Genomic DNA, 18,527 nt, shown 5'->3' with positions numbered 1-18,527 from the left:
TATACTTGTCAAAAATACAGATAATAAGCCCCATATTTTTTCATGCAAAAATTTTGGATAATTGCCTATTGCCTACAACTTTTGATAAAAATTTTGGAAACAATTCTGAAAAACATATGTTGGTTTTATTTTGGTAATTGTGACTTTAGTGACAAATGCCAACTTTTTTAATTTTTTTTTTTTTTATTTTTGAACAGCATTTTGGCCAAAATTAAGAAAAATACATAAAAATGAGGCAAATGTTGCACCCAAAATGAGGCGGCAAAAGATTAATAAAAAATAAAAATTATTCAATAACTTGTTCATGTTTGCTGTCACTTAGTATCAACATTTTTATTTATTTGAAATTAAATGCAGTGGATGTAATGCATGTGTGAAACGATAGTATATACAGACGGTTAAATTACCATTCCTAGACCAAAGCATGGAATGACCTGGGAATCACCTGTGAGTGGGTTAATACATTATTCTACAAATAGGGGTGGAAGCTATGAAAATGAAACAAAATACTAGCTAATCACATCTACAGTTTAGGGATCATTTTAAAAATGTTATTAACTGGCGACGGTATCATCCATTTTCATGACAAAAACATTGCGTAATTTGAAATTGAAACCCCTTAAGTTAATGAGAAATGACTCAATTTGCTGTTGAATGAAACAGGATTACGTAATTAATACGATGAGAGCAATTAATTACGTAAAGCCTCTAATCAAAATACCAACCTCTGACAGACATGTCTAACGATATAGCCTTTATACTACAATGACAGCAGATGGATTATTCCATTATTAATTTACAAGGGAGGGAGTGAAAAATGAAACTGAACGAAAAAAATAAAACAGTCATCCAGTTCAACACTTTGCGTAAAATTTCAGATTTCAAACACAATGTAACACCAAATAAAAACAAAGCATGTTATTCTAAGAACAAGATTAAAAGTGACTCAGTGATCACAACATAGTCATTTTAAAAATAAAATGAAAGAACAGAAGATAACAAACCTTACAGGAAGCCTTGACATCTGCAGACAGGTGATTATGCACCTTGCTTAGGTAGGTACACCGTACTACACGATATCGGCTAAATTTGCCGACATCACAGAGAGTATATCAAGAGTAGATCACGAGAAGTGCAAAGCATGCGGAGTAACTGATTTATTTCTTAATAACGTTGAGAGTGAATTGTCTTTTACTATCTTTATGTTCACCTAGATACATTAATCATGGGGTATGAGTCATCACAAGACTGTCTCATACATATGCAAGTCACATGCCGCAATAACTACCTATAGAGGGCGCTCTATAACATATTACTTAGTATTCAACTACAGTTGCTACTTGAGGGCGCCCTACAACAAAAGTCAACAATTTGGTTTACAATGGCCACTAGAGGGCTCCTTTAAATGTACATCAACTTCGGTAGTTTTTTTTCATTTTCAAATAATTTTACTGAACTTCTTTAATGATGTCTTGCCTGAAAAATGCAAAAATGGTCTTGGCCTTGACAATTAAACTCTAATATGTACAACACAACTTCAAAAGTAAGGCTTCTTCACACGTGGTCAAGTCTTGTACCCATAGTTTTATAAAGTTAAAGGAAGTAATATTATTTTTTTTATAGTTCTTTCAAATAAACAAACTATATCAGCAGTAATTAAACACACATGTACTGGCAAACATAAGATGCAGCCGTCGATGTGTAGTCGGCCATTTCTAAACTAGTTGGCTTCCACAGCTATGACGCAAAACATGCATTGCTTGGGATTCTGCCTTATTAGAAAATGTAAATTCCAAATATGGAATGATAATGTGATATTGCCAAGGTGCCAGACACATATTTGTAAATGCATAAGCTCATAGTGAGGAAGTTACGCTAAATTTTACAGTCTTGCCGATCGGTTCAATCGGGAAGATGTATAATGCACTTTTTACAGTACACTGTCACATCGGCCAGTCAATACTCCCGTTGTACAGTTGTCATTGAAAACGTTTTCACTGGTTAGCAGGATTGATTACAAATCAACAGTTCTGAATACAATTTTTTAATTGCAAAGTTCATCAAATGAACTTAAGCGTAAAATATAACTAACCATTGAGAGGGACGTAAAATTCTTGTGTTCTTCCTGAAGTTCACGGGCCACGGGCGTTGAATGTCCTATTTCAGTGTAATTCACTAAAAACAGCTCTCTATTATGGCTGATCCAATCAAACATCTGCACAAGAAAAAGACGAGAATAAGCAATGACGCAAAAAAAAAAAGTGCTCTACAAAACAGTTGTCACGAGAAAAGTTCTTGATCTGATGACGAGTGAAGACATTTTTTGAAACAATCGATTTTCAACCTGATGTTTTCATAAGTAAGGCAGCTGCAGTTCATATACCAAATTTGTTTACGATCTATAGTGCATGCGCTCACGAAAACGACAACACTACGTCTAGTCATGATCAGTCATATTTTAATAATCCAACATGCAATACATATAATTATTAATTTATATGTGTGCTTCTATTGGAGATGTGAACAAATACAGGGATACAGAATACAACATAAAACCATGACTGAAATGAGGGCAATTCTGAATTTAACAAGGCCATAGATCAAGAACTATAAAGTCTTTTCTACAATGTCAATACGAGCGATATTTTCTCACCTTTTCACAATCTTGTTCAAATACTCTCATCTGAAAACACTGGTCCAGTTTAAATTTCCTGCTGTACCACATTTTTTGTAATTCTTCCCTCGTCACGTGCAGATTCTCTAACAAATTTGAAATCTTTGGCACCACATTTTGAAAATCTGAATTCGCAGACGCCGTACTTCCGCTACTACTTCCTGAGTATCCACTGTCTGTAGTACATTCCTCTAAGTTCACACCACACAGCCTTTGTATGAGTCTCTGACCCTGCGTTTCTAAGTACTCGACCGGTGCTTTTAAGACCCGCCGTTTAAGATTAGCGTGCTCGTCAATCATTTCTTTAGCACCTTGCACATCATCGGGAAAGTCCATATCACTAAGTTCACCTCGTAAATTTTCCATTCTGTTTAAAAGATCCAGAGCCTGCCAGATAAAATCCTCAAGGACCTGTGAAGTAGACAATCATAATACAGTCAACGCTACCGGTATGTCAGTGATCATTTTTATATAAAGACCGCCTGTCAATAACGACCACTTGCGTATAAAAAGACCACCTGCATAGAGTGACCATTTTTACATAAAGACCACCTTTTCATAGTGACCACTGATATAGACCATCTGTCTATAGTGACCACTTTGAGGTAGCCCCAATGCAAAGTGACATGTATAAAACCACTTGCATATTAGTGTCTACCGTTCTGCAGTCCCAATACAGTTTAAATGTAAAGTAACGGATGTATAAATGCCATCTATCTAATATGACCAGTGACCATTTGACAATGGTTTGCTCAAATAAAGACCAAAATTATAGAAGATGATTACATTGTTTAGTGTTTTACACTAGTTTTTTCACTGCCATTATTTTCAATATAATTAACACAAGCTAGTATATTTTTATTTGTTCCCTATATTTAAATATTTGTTTGCAAATTACTCATCATTTTCATATTTGTGTTCAGAATTAACTTTTATATAAATACATTAAATAACACCAAACACAGGGCGAGGTATATAGTATGTTAAACCTCAACGAGTACTGCACGAGTGACTTAAACCGATGCTTGCGCACTCCACCAAATCGCTAGCGACACTTCACTCGGGTGGTGGTGTTGATAATGTTATACATCAAATGCTTGACACCAGCAATGGGAAATGCCAACATTTGGGGTAAAAAAAAAAATTCACATGGTCCAATGTAAACTTACCAGCCTGAGTTCAATCCATTCGTCATGGTCATATGGCAAATGACCGTCAAATTCTATTGTTAATTGTGACTGATCTATAATTCTAAGCATACCTTCCTGAGATATCATTGAAGTCTGAAAAAAAAAAGAAGGAAATATACATATCTTAACTGTGATGTTACTAAACCATATACAGAACAATTCTTGAATAATTCTCACGATAACAAATTCATTGCAAGTGACAAGCAATAAGTGAGACGATGACATGAAGACGTTTAGTAATTTCAGACAGACACTTTTCATTTTCTGACTATAACAATGACTCGCTATGGCCATCTGACGTATACGCAGGTGACGACTCTCCCGCTTTAGAGTTCACATTTTGTGCATTAATAAATTTGCTCCATTAGTAGCATACATGTACTACTTTAATGGCTGGGAAGTGTCTATGTATACAATACTTCGATTGAAGATGTATTTATATTGGAGACGCACTTCTAATATAGCAAATATAGAACTTCCTTTTACTATGAATGCTTGATGTTTACAGAGTCATTGATTGGGTCAATGTGACTAAGCCTTATAATGTATTCTACAATATTTTATTTTGACTTTTGCTGAAGGCCGGTATAATGATAGAATCCCACTCCTACAAGTTATGACAAACAAATTGCAGCTAAAATCAACCTAATATTTAAGAAAGAAAGAACTCAACATGTTCAATTGTTGTTTGAATAATTGGGCAGAGTAGCAAAATCAGTTTTCCAGATGAAAATAATTGGAATTTGCTAAAATGGAAGAAGCATGGTGGATTTTTTTTTAAACGATCTATCCAAATGTGAGAAAATATCAAATGATACTTATCTACACACAATTTTGTTCATCTGTCCCTGCTTTGATTTCAAGCACTGGCTGGTTATTGTTTGAAAACAGGGCAGTGCATGTCATACATGAAAGGGCCACTTCAAGAATAAATGGCAATATTAGGGTGAATTGGTCAAGAATGTGATAAAACATATCTCAGATGAATTTCAAGTCTACTCCTAAAATTTTTATCATGCACCATAAATGCTTGACTCTGTAAAAACGCAATAATTATTCACTTGTTTTACAATAATTCAACATAAATAAACATTTGAAAAATGTAAAAATGTGAAAGTAAATAAAACCAATCAACTCACCTCAAATTTTAATTTGGAGCTACCTAAACTAGTTCTATGTTTCTGCCAAAAGTTCTCTGGTTTAATGATGTAAACCATGTGGACGCTGCTAGGAAAACACTCCTGTAGTAAACAAGTAATAACATTAAAAATCAGGATAGTTAAAAATCTATATTCAGCAGATTATTTCAGTTTTATCTTGTACTAATTGGGAATTAAACTATGTGTGGTAAAAACAAAATATTTCAAATTAATGCTTGTAGAGGGCAGCACAACTCAAACTTTTAAAGTGTAACACTGCCATCTAGTGTTCATCTATAGAAATTGAGCAAGTAGAGCATACGTTTTAGGTTTCAACATTGTTGTTAAAAAAAAACAGGTTTCAAAGATAAGAATATTGTCCTAATTCGCTGAATCCACATGTATGTCCTGAAGTTCTCATGAAACAAAAATGAAAGATTTGTCAGCCTTTCTATTTCTAAGTTTCTCAAGACAGGTTTGTGGTGTCTAATCAACAGTTGCATAGACCCACAGCCCTCACACAGTGTTTCAGAAAATAAATGCAGAGGGGAAGCCCATTGATATGGACCATATGATTTAACTATCACTATAGGCTACCTGGTCGTATGAGACAGATGACAATATAAAAGTTCATCCACGCACTAAGTCACCCCTGAATGAACTTGCATTTATTTTTTTAAACACTCGCTTCTGGTTGATTTGAATGCTTGAATTTCTGATTGTATTTAAAACATGAAGTTAGAGTGGGATTTTAGAAGAAAAGAGTAAGTTTTTTAATCAGTTATGAAATGAGGGACTATGCCGACTCTCAAAGTCAATTTGTTCAAATATCAGAGTGGTTCAATCACAAGTCATAATCTTCAATTTCTCTCAACTTGAGAAATTCATGACATTTCTGCTCCAGTAGCATTCAGTTAAAGGCAATGTCCGGCATTATAATACTATGAGCAAACAAAAGGGTTACACCAAAACTATAGCATCTTACCAGTACATTAAAATATACATCAAAATTGTGTGTTACAAACTATAGAATTTTATGTTGGTAATGAATGTTCGATGGAAGGCGATTTTAAAGTGGCTTAGCCACTTGTCATTTTGAAGTTTGTGGCAGTTAACAAGACAACACCCATGACACTCTTGTTCTTTTTATATTTTGCTATTTTCTCTATTATTAATGCTATAATAAGTTTCATTTTTAAAGTTATGTATCTGTAAACATATTCCCCCACTACTGCATGTGTATAGAATGATATTGGTTGATTTATTATAATCGCTAATGACTCACAAGAAATGCGCACATTTGTAGTCAATCATAGTTGAGTGTATGGCTGGGTACTGGCTTATATGTAAAATATTAGTGTTTGCTGCCCTTTCACAGAAACCTACCTGCAATACTTTAAGTAAGGGTTTGACACCATTCCATGTGGAACCTCTCATATCTATTATCACACTGAAACCTATTGCTCTAACATCCTCTCTGAAATGAAATCGACAGATTCACAAGTGGTAAGAATTACTAACTGTGGGAAAGCAATTACAAGTATATTAAAGTAATCAGCACAAAATTAAAGACAAAAACAACATGTTTTTTTTTTTTTTATCAAGTAGAATTACGAAATGTGTTAATAAATTCACAATTTCATAAACTACATCAGTGTAATTTTGACCGTTGGATGGTAAAATGAAATCTTGGTTTACTTAATGTACTTAATGTATTTGCTGGAGGGTATTGCATGTTACTGATGAGTGTTAGTGTATTGCCATGAGATTTAGAATGCTGTTATAACAATACATTGATAAACACTAAACAAACAAAATTAAAGATAAGACGATCAATCATGATGTATTTCAATATCAACAAAAACAATAGCAAGAGAATTTAACAAGATCCTTGACTTGCGAAAATAATGGAGATTTGTTAATCACTACGATAAAGCTAAATAAACGCAAACAAACACTCAGTAAGTCACGCATCTTAAATTCAATTAAGAATTTGACCTTGCATTGAGCATGAAAAACTGACAACAAACACCGCTTATACATTATATATCTCTGATTGTAAGAAGTAGCCTTCTACTCTCCAATTTAATCTCTTAGCCGACAAAAACACTTGACTCGTATTTAGAGGTCAGTCTAGACGATGCATGTAGTGTATACCCCCAGGCTGATATTCTCAGCAGTCATTTCAAGTTTTGAAGATACATTGATTGAAAACTATGCCATAACGTGTATATTTAGCTACTTTATTTGATTCCTAAAGCGTGTGATAGAATATACATCTAAGGTCAAGTACTGTGGAATACTTTACTTTCCCTGGAATTAATTTTCGCTGAAAAGGCTGTTTGGGCGCTTTGCTTGGAATTTATTTTCACTGATTTTTCATGAGTTTAATGTGAAATATAGGAAAAAAAGTATATTCGCTGGATTTTATTTTCACGGAATCATCCCTTCAGCGAAAATAGCGAAAATAAATTCCAAGCGAAAATAAAGTATTCTACAGTATTACACTTTTAGGGTAAACTGTTAAGCCAAAAAATTTTTTAAGTTAAACTGTAAACTGTAACTGTAAAAGTCAAAAAGAGTGTTACACTTTTAGGGTAATCTACAACTGATTTCAAAAGTGCATTACACTTTCAGAAGAAAACTACAACCCAAATCAAAAGAATGTTATACTTTTTGAGGAAAGCTAAGGTCAAACTACAAGGGTAAAGAACAACTGAACTCAAAAGAGTGTGAAAATTGTCTATTGAGTTGTAGAAAAAAAAGTCTGTGTTTCTGGTCATGACATGTCAGTTAAAATGTGCATGCCAAAGTTTGTTTGTTTGTTTTCAGCTTTTTGTTAGTTTCTTAAGAAAAAAATACAATTTCGAGAAAAATTGAAACATTTTAAAACTGTTTATTTTTTTTAGTCATAACAGTATAAATATGTTTATACTTACGTTGGTATACTAGCTAAGTACATCATTAATCTTCTAAGTTCATCATATTTAATTTTATCCAAATTACTACGAGCAGGGAATGTAAGAATGGGACCTCCTCTTTTGTCACGCCCACCTGAAAAACAATAATACACAAAACATCAAAATATGGAGAATAGGCAACCCATCAATCATGATGTTATTCACAATTATATTCTTGGAAACCAAATATTCCACTTCTTTACTAAAAAATCAATGATATTGCAGTCAACAAAATTTCATAATGTGATATGAAGTATAGTATTGCATTAACTATTCAAAAAATAGTGTGCCAGAATATGTTTTGCAGCATCTAATAAAAAAAAATTTTAAACAAGGGAACAGGGGCACAGTGCTCTAATGCCATGGCCATGCACTCCCTTACCCTGGGGAGCAGATCCTCTGGCAACCATAAAATTCTGATTAACCAGGGATCACATGTGGCCACAGTCTTCAACTGTGACCTGTCTGATAGTAATTTTGGCCTCAAGGAAACCATATACCATCCCTGGTAGGGAGAACCCTATCTCCCCCACTTGGTGGGGCTGCTGAATTGCAGTGCTCCCTCTTGCAATTTTTTTCTAGAAAAACCTCTGTTTTAGTACAAACAGGATTTTTTTACTTGTTCATATTATCACAAAATTTCATAGAAAGAAAAAATACACTGAAAAAATATAGAACATACCCGACATAATTCGAACAAGTTTATTTGCTAAGACTGGCTCTAGTAATATTTATAAACTGTGTGAATTTTTGATTGCCATAAAACAGGTAACTACATGGTTGAGAGGTAAGGAAGGGTGTCAAAGTGTTGCTTGCATACTCACCAGAAAGAAAGGCCAATTTGTCTTTAAGTATCGGCAAGATGTCTCCAGCTCGAAATCCATCTCTGTACCGAGAACCTGAAAGTAATAAAAAGTAAAAAACGTAATCAACATTATTGGTTTCAGAGAAATCAGTTATATTGAAAGCAGGGTGAAAGGTAAAATTGAATGAGCATATTTGCTAGATATTTGCACATTTCCAAACGAAGCACACCTGTATGTATATTGAATCATTAATAAAAGAGTTATTGTGCATACTTCTGTCACATGCGATAATAACAGAGCAAATAAGGCAGCCTAAAACATCCATTTTAAAGCTAAAAAAATATCAAAATTAAGTATCCCGCTATTTCAGAACAAGTTCAAATCAAACTTTACACACAAGTTAAACACAATATCAAAATTCTAATTCAAAAAAAAAATGACTGTTTCAGTTTTGTTTACAATTGCATGTTGGCTACCCTTTGTTCAGTACAGTTTATTTTGGGATGATAGTACTCGCTGTTTCTACCTCATAGCTAACTGATTTCTTTGTAGTTGCAGTAACGCTGTTTCTACCTGTAGGGCTACCTCTACCTACTAATCCTTGTTCTTGTAGAGCTACATTCACGCTGTTTTTCTACCTTGTAGTTGCAGTCACGCTGTGTTTCTACCTGTAGTTGCAGTCATGCTGTTTCTACCTGTAGTTGCAGTCATGCTGTTTCTACCTGTAGTTGCAGTCATGCTGTTTCTACCTGTAGTTGCAGTCATGCTGTTTCTACCTGTAGTTGCAGTCATGCTGTTTCTACCTGTAGTTGCAGTCATGCTGTTTTTACCTGTAGTTGCAGTCATGCTGTTTCTACCTGTAGTTGCAGTCATGCTGTTTCTACCTGTAGTTGCAGTCATGCTGTTTCTACCTGTAGTTGCAGTCATGCTGTTTCTACCTGTAGTTGCAGTCATGCTGTTTCTACCTGTAGTTGCAGTCATGCTGTTTCTACCTGTAGTTGCAGTCATGCTGTTTCTACCATGTAGTTGCAGTCATGCTGTTTCTACCTGTAGTTGCAGTCATGCTGTTTCTACCTGTAGTTTCAGTCATGCTGTTTCTACCTGTAGTTGCAGTCATGCTGTTTCTACCTGTAGTTGCAGTCATGCTGTTTCTACCTGTAGTTGCAGTCATGCTGTTTCTACCTGTAGTTGCAGTCATGCTGTTTCTACCTGTAGTTGCAGTCATGCTGTTTATACCTGTAGTTGCAGTCATGCTGTTTCTACCTGTAGTTGCAGTCATGCTGTTTATACCTGTAGTTGCAGTCATGCTGTTTCTACCTTGTAGTTGCAGTCATGCTGTTTCTACCTGTAGATGCAGTCATGCTGTTTCTACCTGTAGTTACAGTCGCGCTGTTTTTCTACCTTGTAGTTGCAGTCACACTGTTTCTACCTGTAGTTGCAGTCACACTGTTTCTACCTTGTAGTTGCAGTCACACTGTTTCTACCTTGTAGTTGCATTCACACTGGTTCTACCTGTAGTTGCAGTTATGCTGTTTCTACCTGTAGTTGCAGTCACACTGCTTTTACCTACATTTACTAATTCTAACAATATCATTTGAGGGCTAGTATAGTTTTTTGAACTATGTCGTTTTACATGCTTTTATTTCAGTTAAATATTTATTTCTCTTTGTGATTATTCTACTGTTTCATATCTGGGTGCTCACCGTGTCACCATGCAGTGTGTATCGCTTATTGTTATGTTCGCTGTTTTTTCTTGTGTAGTGCAGCTTAGGTGGGACACGGTGAGCGTCACTTATGCCAATAAAATATCTTAAACTGTAACTTGAGTGTTTGTGTCGTAAATCGGTTCCTGGGATGTTTTTCTTTTTTTAAATAGTGTGATGAGCATTTTTTTTTTAAATGGTGTGATGAGCTTTTTGCTTGTGTGTGCGTCTCTCAGATTTTTACGATACTTTGGCAGAAACAAGTTACCATTCTAAGTTGATATACATGCCGCCTGAAAACAGAATTCCATGAGAACTACACACACTCAGACAATGAGGAGGTCACACACAATATCGATAGTTGATAAACCATGGCTATCACACACATTTGGAAAAGCGAATATTACTATAGCAACGTAATCAATCAAATATGACAGTGTATCTCAAAAGAGGATTTTGCATTTCCCATGGCAATTATCTTGAGTTGCACTTGAGGTTAAAGTCGGCTTTCCAGATGATTGATATCGACTTACACAAATTTAAACATAACCGAAACTAGCAATGAAACTAATACAATATAATATGAATATTGAAGGATTATTTTGAAAAAAAACCACGGATGTAGAATGTATAGTGTACGTGCAGGACTCAGCTTGCTTTGTCACATCTAATCACTCATAAATAATGTTATTTGTCAAATAAAGTCATAAAAAGTGAAATATATATGAATTAACACATTATGATTATCAGATCATTGCCCACCTCTATAACGCACTACGTCATCCCATCCGTGCACTTGACAAGGCATATACCGCACAAAGTCTGATGGGGTAGAATTCTTGTAACAGTTACAAAATAACTGCGCTAACATCATATTTCCAAATTACAACAAACAATCCTGTATTTAAATTTCCCAATTTAAAGCGACGTGGATACAGCACAAAAATAACTATGAATTCCAAGACAGGTGGGTAGCCTTGAGATATGATGTAATATGGTTACTTATTTATAGAATTCAATGTTCTGTCCAAAAAAATACTGACTGTATTAATCAACCAGGAACTGGTCTGGCAGATGATTACACAATGTTGTGACAGGTGGATTTCTTATTGAAGATTTTCTGCAAACTAGCATATATCCAAGCGTAGATCTCGAAATATGTTACACAGATGAATCTTCTGATTAAAAATCATAGATTATCCAATCACAGTTCTGCCACAGATATTAAACTGACGCATTATAAACAGCTATAGTAAATATTCTCCAGAAATTCACGAACGGCAAATTAAACCGGATTCAAATTAAACATGATGTGATATTCATACACAGAAGAAAAGCTGGAGAAAGACGGCTGTTAATGATTAAATGAATCCATACAAGTGCATCCGCTATCTCCGTTTCTATCAAAAATCTACAAGTAAAATTGTCCACAAGGTGAAGGAAATTTAAATTGCTGCGTTAGAGACTTTAACAGGGTGTTTTCACAGCTGTGCCGAGCAGCTTGCTAACGTGATCAATCAACAACCTGAACTACGGTGACCCGATTTCTGATACTTTATGGTGATCCATCGTAGTGAATCGACCGATAACGGTACACGAAACCCAGAGGTGGGCTTTGCAGACAGTATATTCATAAAGGTGCATCTACAAATTATGTGCCTTTTTTGAGGCTCAATCTGAATCAGGTTCTACAAAACTGGCAATAAAATCAGTGTCAGACTATCCTTGGTTTGTCTACAAATCCTACTAGAAAACAGCATATTGCATTATATTACTGAAGGCGCAATGCATGAAATTTATTTAAATTGATCAGAGGCAAGACGTTTTTTTAACTTTATCTTAATTATTAACAAAAACAGTACAAATAAATTCAAAACAAAACAAAGTAACCACTACGATATCTATATTTAAACTTACATTTTCTAATCCAAATTGTGCACTAGGAATACTGGAAGAATACAATGCTGATGATATTTGCATTATATTCTATGTTTACAATTTGAGTGCCAAATTTTTTCCCGCCAAAATTTCAGTGAAACATTTTGTCTATTTTTATGAATTTTTCAATTTTTTTTTTCATAATTTTGGTTTAAATGGAAATCATTCATTATTAGCTGCAGGTTTTGATCAAAATACGAAAAAGAAGAGAGAAGGAGGGTGACAAAAGTTGAATTTCAATTCTTAAAGGATTAATGTGAAAAAAGCATTTTATTCAAAACTTACCCCCTCCTCGCCAAAAAAAAACACTGATTCGTCATGTTATTCCAGTTACAATACAAAAAAAACAAAACAATATTAGGTATGTTCTGTGATTTATATTATTAAAATGTACTGATCTGCCTGGAATTAACAAACAAAGCACGATCGAGAGCATGTTATATTTTTTAAAGCATGTATTAATAATTAGTCTTGTTAATTTCTAACATGTAGCACAGACTAGTGACTACGCAAACTTCATTAACAAACAAACATTTTTTTTTCTCCAAATACAATATTTAAAATCAAAGAAAGCTTAGAAAGAACTCCCATGTGCTGAGAGTATTGGAAACACATTAAATATAATTCGAAATTACTTAGCTGAAAACTAATTATGCAAAGCAGAAAATTAATATGACCAGATTTGAGTGTAAAACTAATGAGGTCTGCGCAATGTAACAGAAAATCTATGTCTCCAAGTTTAATTGAAATGTGATTAGAACCAAAAAATTATGAATTATTATGCTTATTAGGGAATTAATATGAACAGATTTTTACCCCAAACTAATTAGGTTTGTACATTGTCCTAGAGCATCTTTGTACTAAGTTTCATTGAAATGGAATAATTAGTACCGTGGAAACTCCAAAATTTCGACCCCTCTAAAAATTCGGCCGCCTATTTATTTGCCGGGTTTCGGTGTTTTATTTACCTCCAAATTTTCGACTCCACTAAAAATTGCCGACTCATTCTTATTCGAAAATTGCGACCAGTTTTAGTTTTCCCCCAAACGAAAAAAAACCCGATGTGAGCGTTCAAACGGGACCTTCCTCGAAGGCATGAATCCGGGTTTCTGATTGACTGAGAGATTTTTATTTTATTGGTAACGAAAATATATTCTAAATAAACGAAGTTTCAAATAAAAACGAACACAAAAATCTCGGCATGCTGCGTTTCTGAATTGTTGATTATTACTGTACTCAGTAGTGATTATAATAATGTACACAAAATAAATTTGTTGAATGGTTATGAAATACAAATAAAAGTCAACTTAAAATAAACTGGTCATCTGAAGAATAATTTAACATTGTTCACAGTGATAACAGCTCATTCTCGAAAGGAAGCTTACCCGCTCACGCTAGTCACGATAAAAATCATACACGTGTACTCTTGAATAGACAGACGTCAATGACTACGGTAAAACTTACTCTATTTTAGCCGGCAGGATTGATTGAAATGTCCGAAAAATGACGCCAAAATACACCTTAAAAGTCCCATTTTATTTTCTTAAATCCCATTTTATTTTTTAATCCAAGGGCGAATTTACGGCAGAATTTGGTCCCTCAAATAAGGGACACGTGAGCTTTGATTCTAACCGGATACATTGCACTGGGTCGGGGAGATAGTTTGCTAAACTTCCATGTATCTTTTGTCCAATGGGTACCTGTACTTCGAACATTCGCAAGTTTTCCTAGGTAGTGCGAGACAGCTTTGTCTTTTGACCTATTAGTTTTGTGCTGACCTCTTCTCCGCCGTCTTGATGTTTTGTTTTGCTTGTCATAATACTCACTGATTGATGACTTTGTTTAGATTTTGAGTTACAACTCGGCCACGACCTTTGCTTTTACCGTGAAACATGGGGAAGTTTACGTCAATTGACGGACATTGCATTTTTTAAAAACTAATGAAGCACACTGTCTATCATCCCCATTTTTTCATTTGCTGATTTCTATTCTGAAAAATTCGACCGTCCGAAAATGCACCTTAATTTTGACTCTAAAAACACGTCACATTTCTAACACCAATTATTTAAAACCGGTCGAAATTTTGGAGTTTTTACGGTACTTTAGATATCAGTGTGAAAGCTTAAAATTGGTTAATTATGCAAATTAGGTAATTAATATGTACAGATTTTAACCCACAATTATTCAGGTCTGTCTATTGTCCTACAGCATCCATGTACATTCATTGATATGTGATGTATAGTACCTGAGATATCAGTGTGAAAGTTGGTTAATTATGCAAATTAGGTGATTAATATGCACAAATATTTACCGGAAACTAATTGGGTCTGCATAATTCTAGATTCATTGAAATGTGATGATTAGTACTTTAGATATCAGTAGAAAAGCTGAAAATTAATTATGCAAATTAGGTAATTAATATGCACAATTATTTACCCTAAAACTAATCAGGTCTCTGCATAGTCCTAAAGGATCTATGTACCAAGTTTCATTGAAATGCGATGATTAGTACTTGAGATACCCGTGGAAAAGCTGAAAATTAACTAATTATGCAAATTAGGTGATTAATATGCACAAATATTTATCGAAAACAATCAATCTCTGCATAGTCCTTGAGTATGTAAGTACCAAGTTTCATTGAAATGTAATGCTAACTACTTATATCAAATGCTGAAAATTAATTAATTATGCAAATTAGGTAATTAATATGTACTGATATTACCATAAAAACTATCAGGTCTGTGCAGTGTCGTGTGACATCTATGTACCAAGTTTCATTGAAATGTGATGATTAGTACTTGAGATATCAGTGGAAAAACCGAAAATTGACTAATCATTATGCAAATTAGGTAATTAGTATCCACGGATTATTACCAAAAACTAATCAAGACCTAGCATTAGTTCAGAGCATCTATGTACCAAGTTTCATCAAAATCCAATGAGTGGTTGTTTAGATATCAGTGGAACAGTCATGGAACCACTAAAAAATAGCTAATTATCATGCAAATTAGGTAATTAATATGCACGGATTTTTACCAAAAATTAATCAAATCTGCGCATATGTTCAGAGCATCTATGTACCAAGTTTCATCAAAATCCAATGAGTGGTTCTTTAGATATCAGTGGAACAGTCATAGAACAGCTAAAAATTAGCTAATTATCATGCAAATTAGGTAATTAACGAGTATGGATTTTTACCAAAACCTAATCAAATCTGCGCATTGGCCCAGAGCATCTATGCACCAAGTTTCATCAAAAACCGATGTATGGTTCTTGAGATAGCAGTGGAACAGTCGGACACACATACACACACACATACACACATACACACGTACACACATACACACATACACACATACACACATACAGACACACTAACTGCAAAGACTCCCATTTTGTGCTTCGCACATGGGAGTCAATTATTGTGAAAAAAGAATTTACGTTAAATCTCATGCTACGTGAACAATGAGTGTGGGTTTTTTTAAGCAAAATTGACTGCTGCAAATTTCAATTTGAAAATGAATAAATATTTGTTATACAGTATAATTTAAATTCTGTTGGCTTCTCTATATTTGTATACGGGTTGATTCCTTTCTTAAAAACATTGAGTATCTAGATCACAGTAAAATAAGCATTACATTAACCACTTTTATGGACAATTTCATTTCATTTGTCACTTACAGGTGAGTTTAACAAAGCTGATATACAGTACTTTTATAAAATAACACCAAATACACAGGGAATATGTTAATTGAAGAAAATTAGTATCGCTATTATATGTGTGACTTGGACAGTAAAGGCACAGAAGTAGTAATAATAGTAAATTACCCAAGGTACTATTCAGAGAGTACAATCAGAAACTAAAATGAGCGCAAGCTAGACCACTTTTCATGAATTAACCAAAATATTTTTAAGGTACAAATTTTAATTGAGACATGAATGGGAAATTATGTTCATTTTGTTTGAAATTAACAAAGAAATTATAGAAAAATCGAAAAAAATGTGGAAAATGTTGCACTAAAATAAAGGCGGGAAAAATTCTAATGAAGATCACTGGGTGAAGGAACAAGATATTGTTTGCTTACAATTAAAATAGTAAAAATAGTAGCAGTTAGATCTGGTCACAATATGGTGAAGAAAAAACACAAGAGTTCAATGACCTCAGTGAATCAGATGAGGTCAAAGGAGGGCAGTGTTATGATTACATGGGTCTTCCTCCAAAAAATGTTGGTGCAATAGTTTTATGCATTTTCTAATTTTTTTTAGCTAACTAACCTTTTCGCCACCAGGGAATAGACACTTTTCCCTATATTTTACATTCAACTCATCAAAATCAGTGAAAATAAAATCGATGCAAAAAAAATCAAAGTCTTTTTATCACAAATTCACAAAATATCCTGTTTATAGTCTGCACCTCTCTTCTGAAGATCGTGACAAAAATAGTCAAATTTTTCGAGTAAAAACTGATAATTGACTCAAATTTTGTCTGTTGGCTCCAAATTAAGGGCTCATTTTGAGAAATATTGAAGAAAAGAAAAAAATGTATTGTCCAATGGCTACAGTTTAAGATCAAACTGTTTTTGTTTTGTTTTTTTAAATATGGAATATACCAGTAATTTAGCAGGTTTAGTTTATGACAGGTGACTTAAGTAGCCTTTGGTGTTTCTCTATTTCCCGTCATGAAGCACTCAAATGAAAAGAACTCAAACGATGACACAGAACACGAGAAAAACATTTGGTGGATTCAAAGATCTGAAATAATCTATCACGAAAACAACTTGTGTCCACCTGACCATTTTAGTACCTCAGCGTTATCGATATTGCCCGATAAGATGTAATTTTAGAGTCTGCTCAAGATTTCTGACACAGTGACGATGAACCATGAAATCCACTGAATACACCAACCACATCTGTTAATCGCAGAATCACCATACATACGATGAATTTCAATTCAGCAGATAATAACCCATCATTAGACGCCAAATACTTCCCTGGGAATGGGTCTATTAACATGCAATAATGGACAACCTCATCATCGTTTGGTTTGTGTGCACGAGAGTCACAAGTCACAGATGTGAAAGAGGTTCAATGAGTTCTCACAAACGGATTACTATAGGATGATTTGATTTTTCTTCAACAGGTCACATGCATTCACGACATCCTATGAATGATTACAATGTGCCAATTTCCGATATAATTTTTATATAAAATCTCTATAAATCTCTAACTATTTTCAAGTCCCTTTAGTTTTGACAGGTTTCACTCTATAAACTTAACAATTCTCATTCCTTTTGGTGTTCAGTTTAGATAGGTTTCACTGTATAAGAGACCTCTATAAACTGAACATCTCTGTAAACTAAATAATTCTCACTCCCCTTTGTGTGCAGTTTAGACAGGATTCACTGTATGAGACCTTTATAAACTGAACACCTCTGTAAACTAAATAATTCTCGATTCTCTTTGTGTTCAGTTTAGACAGGATTCACTGTATGACAGACCTTTATAAACAGAACACCTCTATAAACTAAATAATTCTCACTCCCCTTTGTGTTCAGTTTAGACAGGATTCACTGTATAAGAGACCTTTATAAACAGAACAGCTCTATAAACTAAATAATTCTCACTCCCCTTTGTGTTCAGTTTAGACAGGATTCACTGTATAAGAGACCTTTATAAACTGAACACCTCTATATACTAAATAATTCTCACTCCCCTTTGTGTTCAGTTTAGACAGGATTCACTGTATAAGAGACCTTTATAAACAGAACACCTCTATATACTAAATAATTCTCACTCCCCTTTGTGTTCAGTTTAGACAGGATTCACTGTATAAGAGACCTTTATAAACTGAACACCTCTGTAAACTAAATAATTCTCACTCCCCTTTGTGTGCAGTTTAGACAGGATTCACTGTATAAGAGACCTTTATAAACTGAACACCTCTGTAAACTAAACAATTCTCACTCCCCTTTGTGTTCAGTTTAGACAGGATTCACTGTATGAGAGACCTTTATAAACTGAACACCTCTGTAAACTAAACAATTTTCAAACTCCTTTGTGTTCAGTTTAGACAGGATTCACTGTATAAGAGAGACCTTTATAAACTGAACACCTCTG

At 34.2% G+C, this 18,527-nt stretch overlaps 1 protein-coding gene across 1 annotated transcript in view; it reads right to left on the bottom strand.

Moving 5' to 3' along the window:
- The window catches only part of LOC100376677 (kalirin-like), a 281,580-nt gene that overhangs the window by 225,552 nt on the left and 37,501 nt on the right, over positions 1–18,527 (bottom strand). Inside the window, exons 2-8 of the mRNA XM_085496087.1 lie at positions 8,788–8,862; positions 7,943–8,057; positions 6,390–6,480; positions 5,004–5,105; positions 3,844–3,957; positions 2,654–3,085; positions 2,093–2,215 (exon numbers count right to left, since the gene is read on the bottom strand). Coding sequence (XP_085352213.1) covers positions 2,093–2,215; positions 2,654–3,085; positions 3,844–3,957; positions 5,004–5,105; positions 6,390–6,480; positions 7,943–8,057; positions 8,788–8,862 — 1,052 coding nt within the window. The remainder of the gene's footprint in view (positions 1–2,092; positions 2,216–2,653; positions 3,086–3,843; positions 3,958–5,003; positions 5,106–6,389; positions 6,481–7,942; positions 8,058–8,787; positions 8,863–18,527) is intronic.

The sequence above is a fragment of the Saccoglossus kowalevskii genome, chromosome 22, assembly GCF_978046115.1.
Source record: "Saccoglossus kowalevskii chromosome 22, keSacKowa6.1, whole genome shotgun sequence".
Lineage (NCBI taxonomy): Eukaryota > Metazoa > Hemichordata > Enteropneusta > Harrimaniidae > Saccoglossus > Saccoglossus kowalevskii.
Note: the sequence above shows the minus strand (reverse complement) of the source record. Positions and strands in the feature narration are given on the sequence as shown.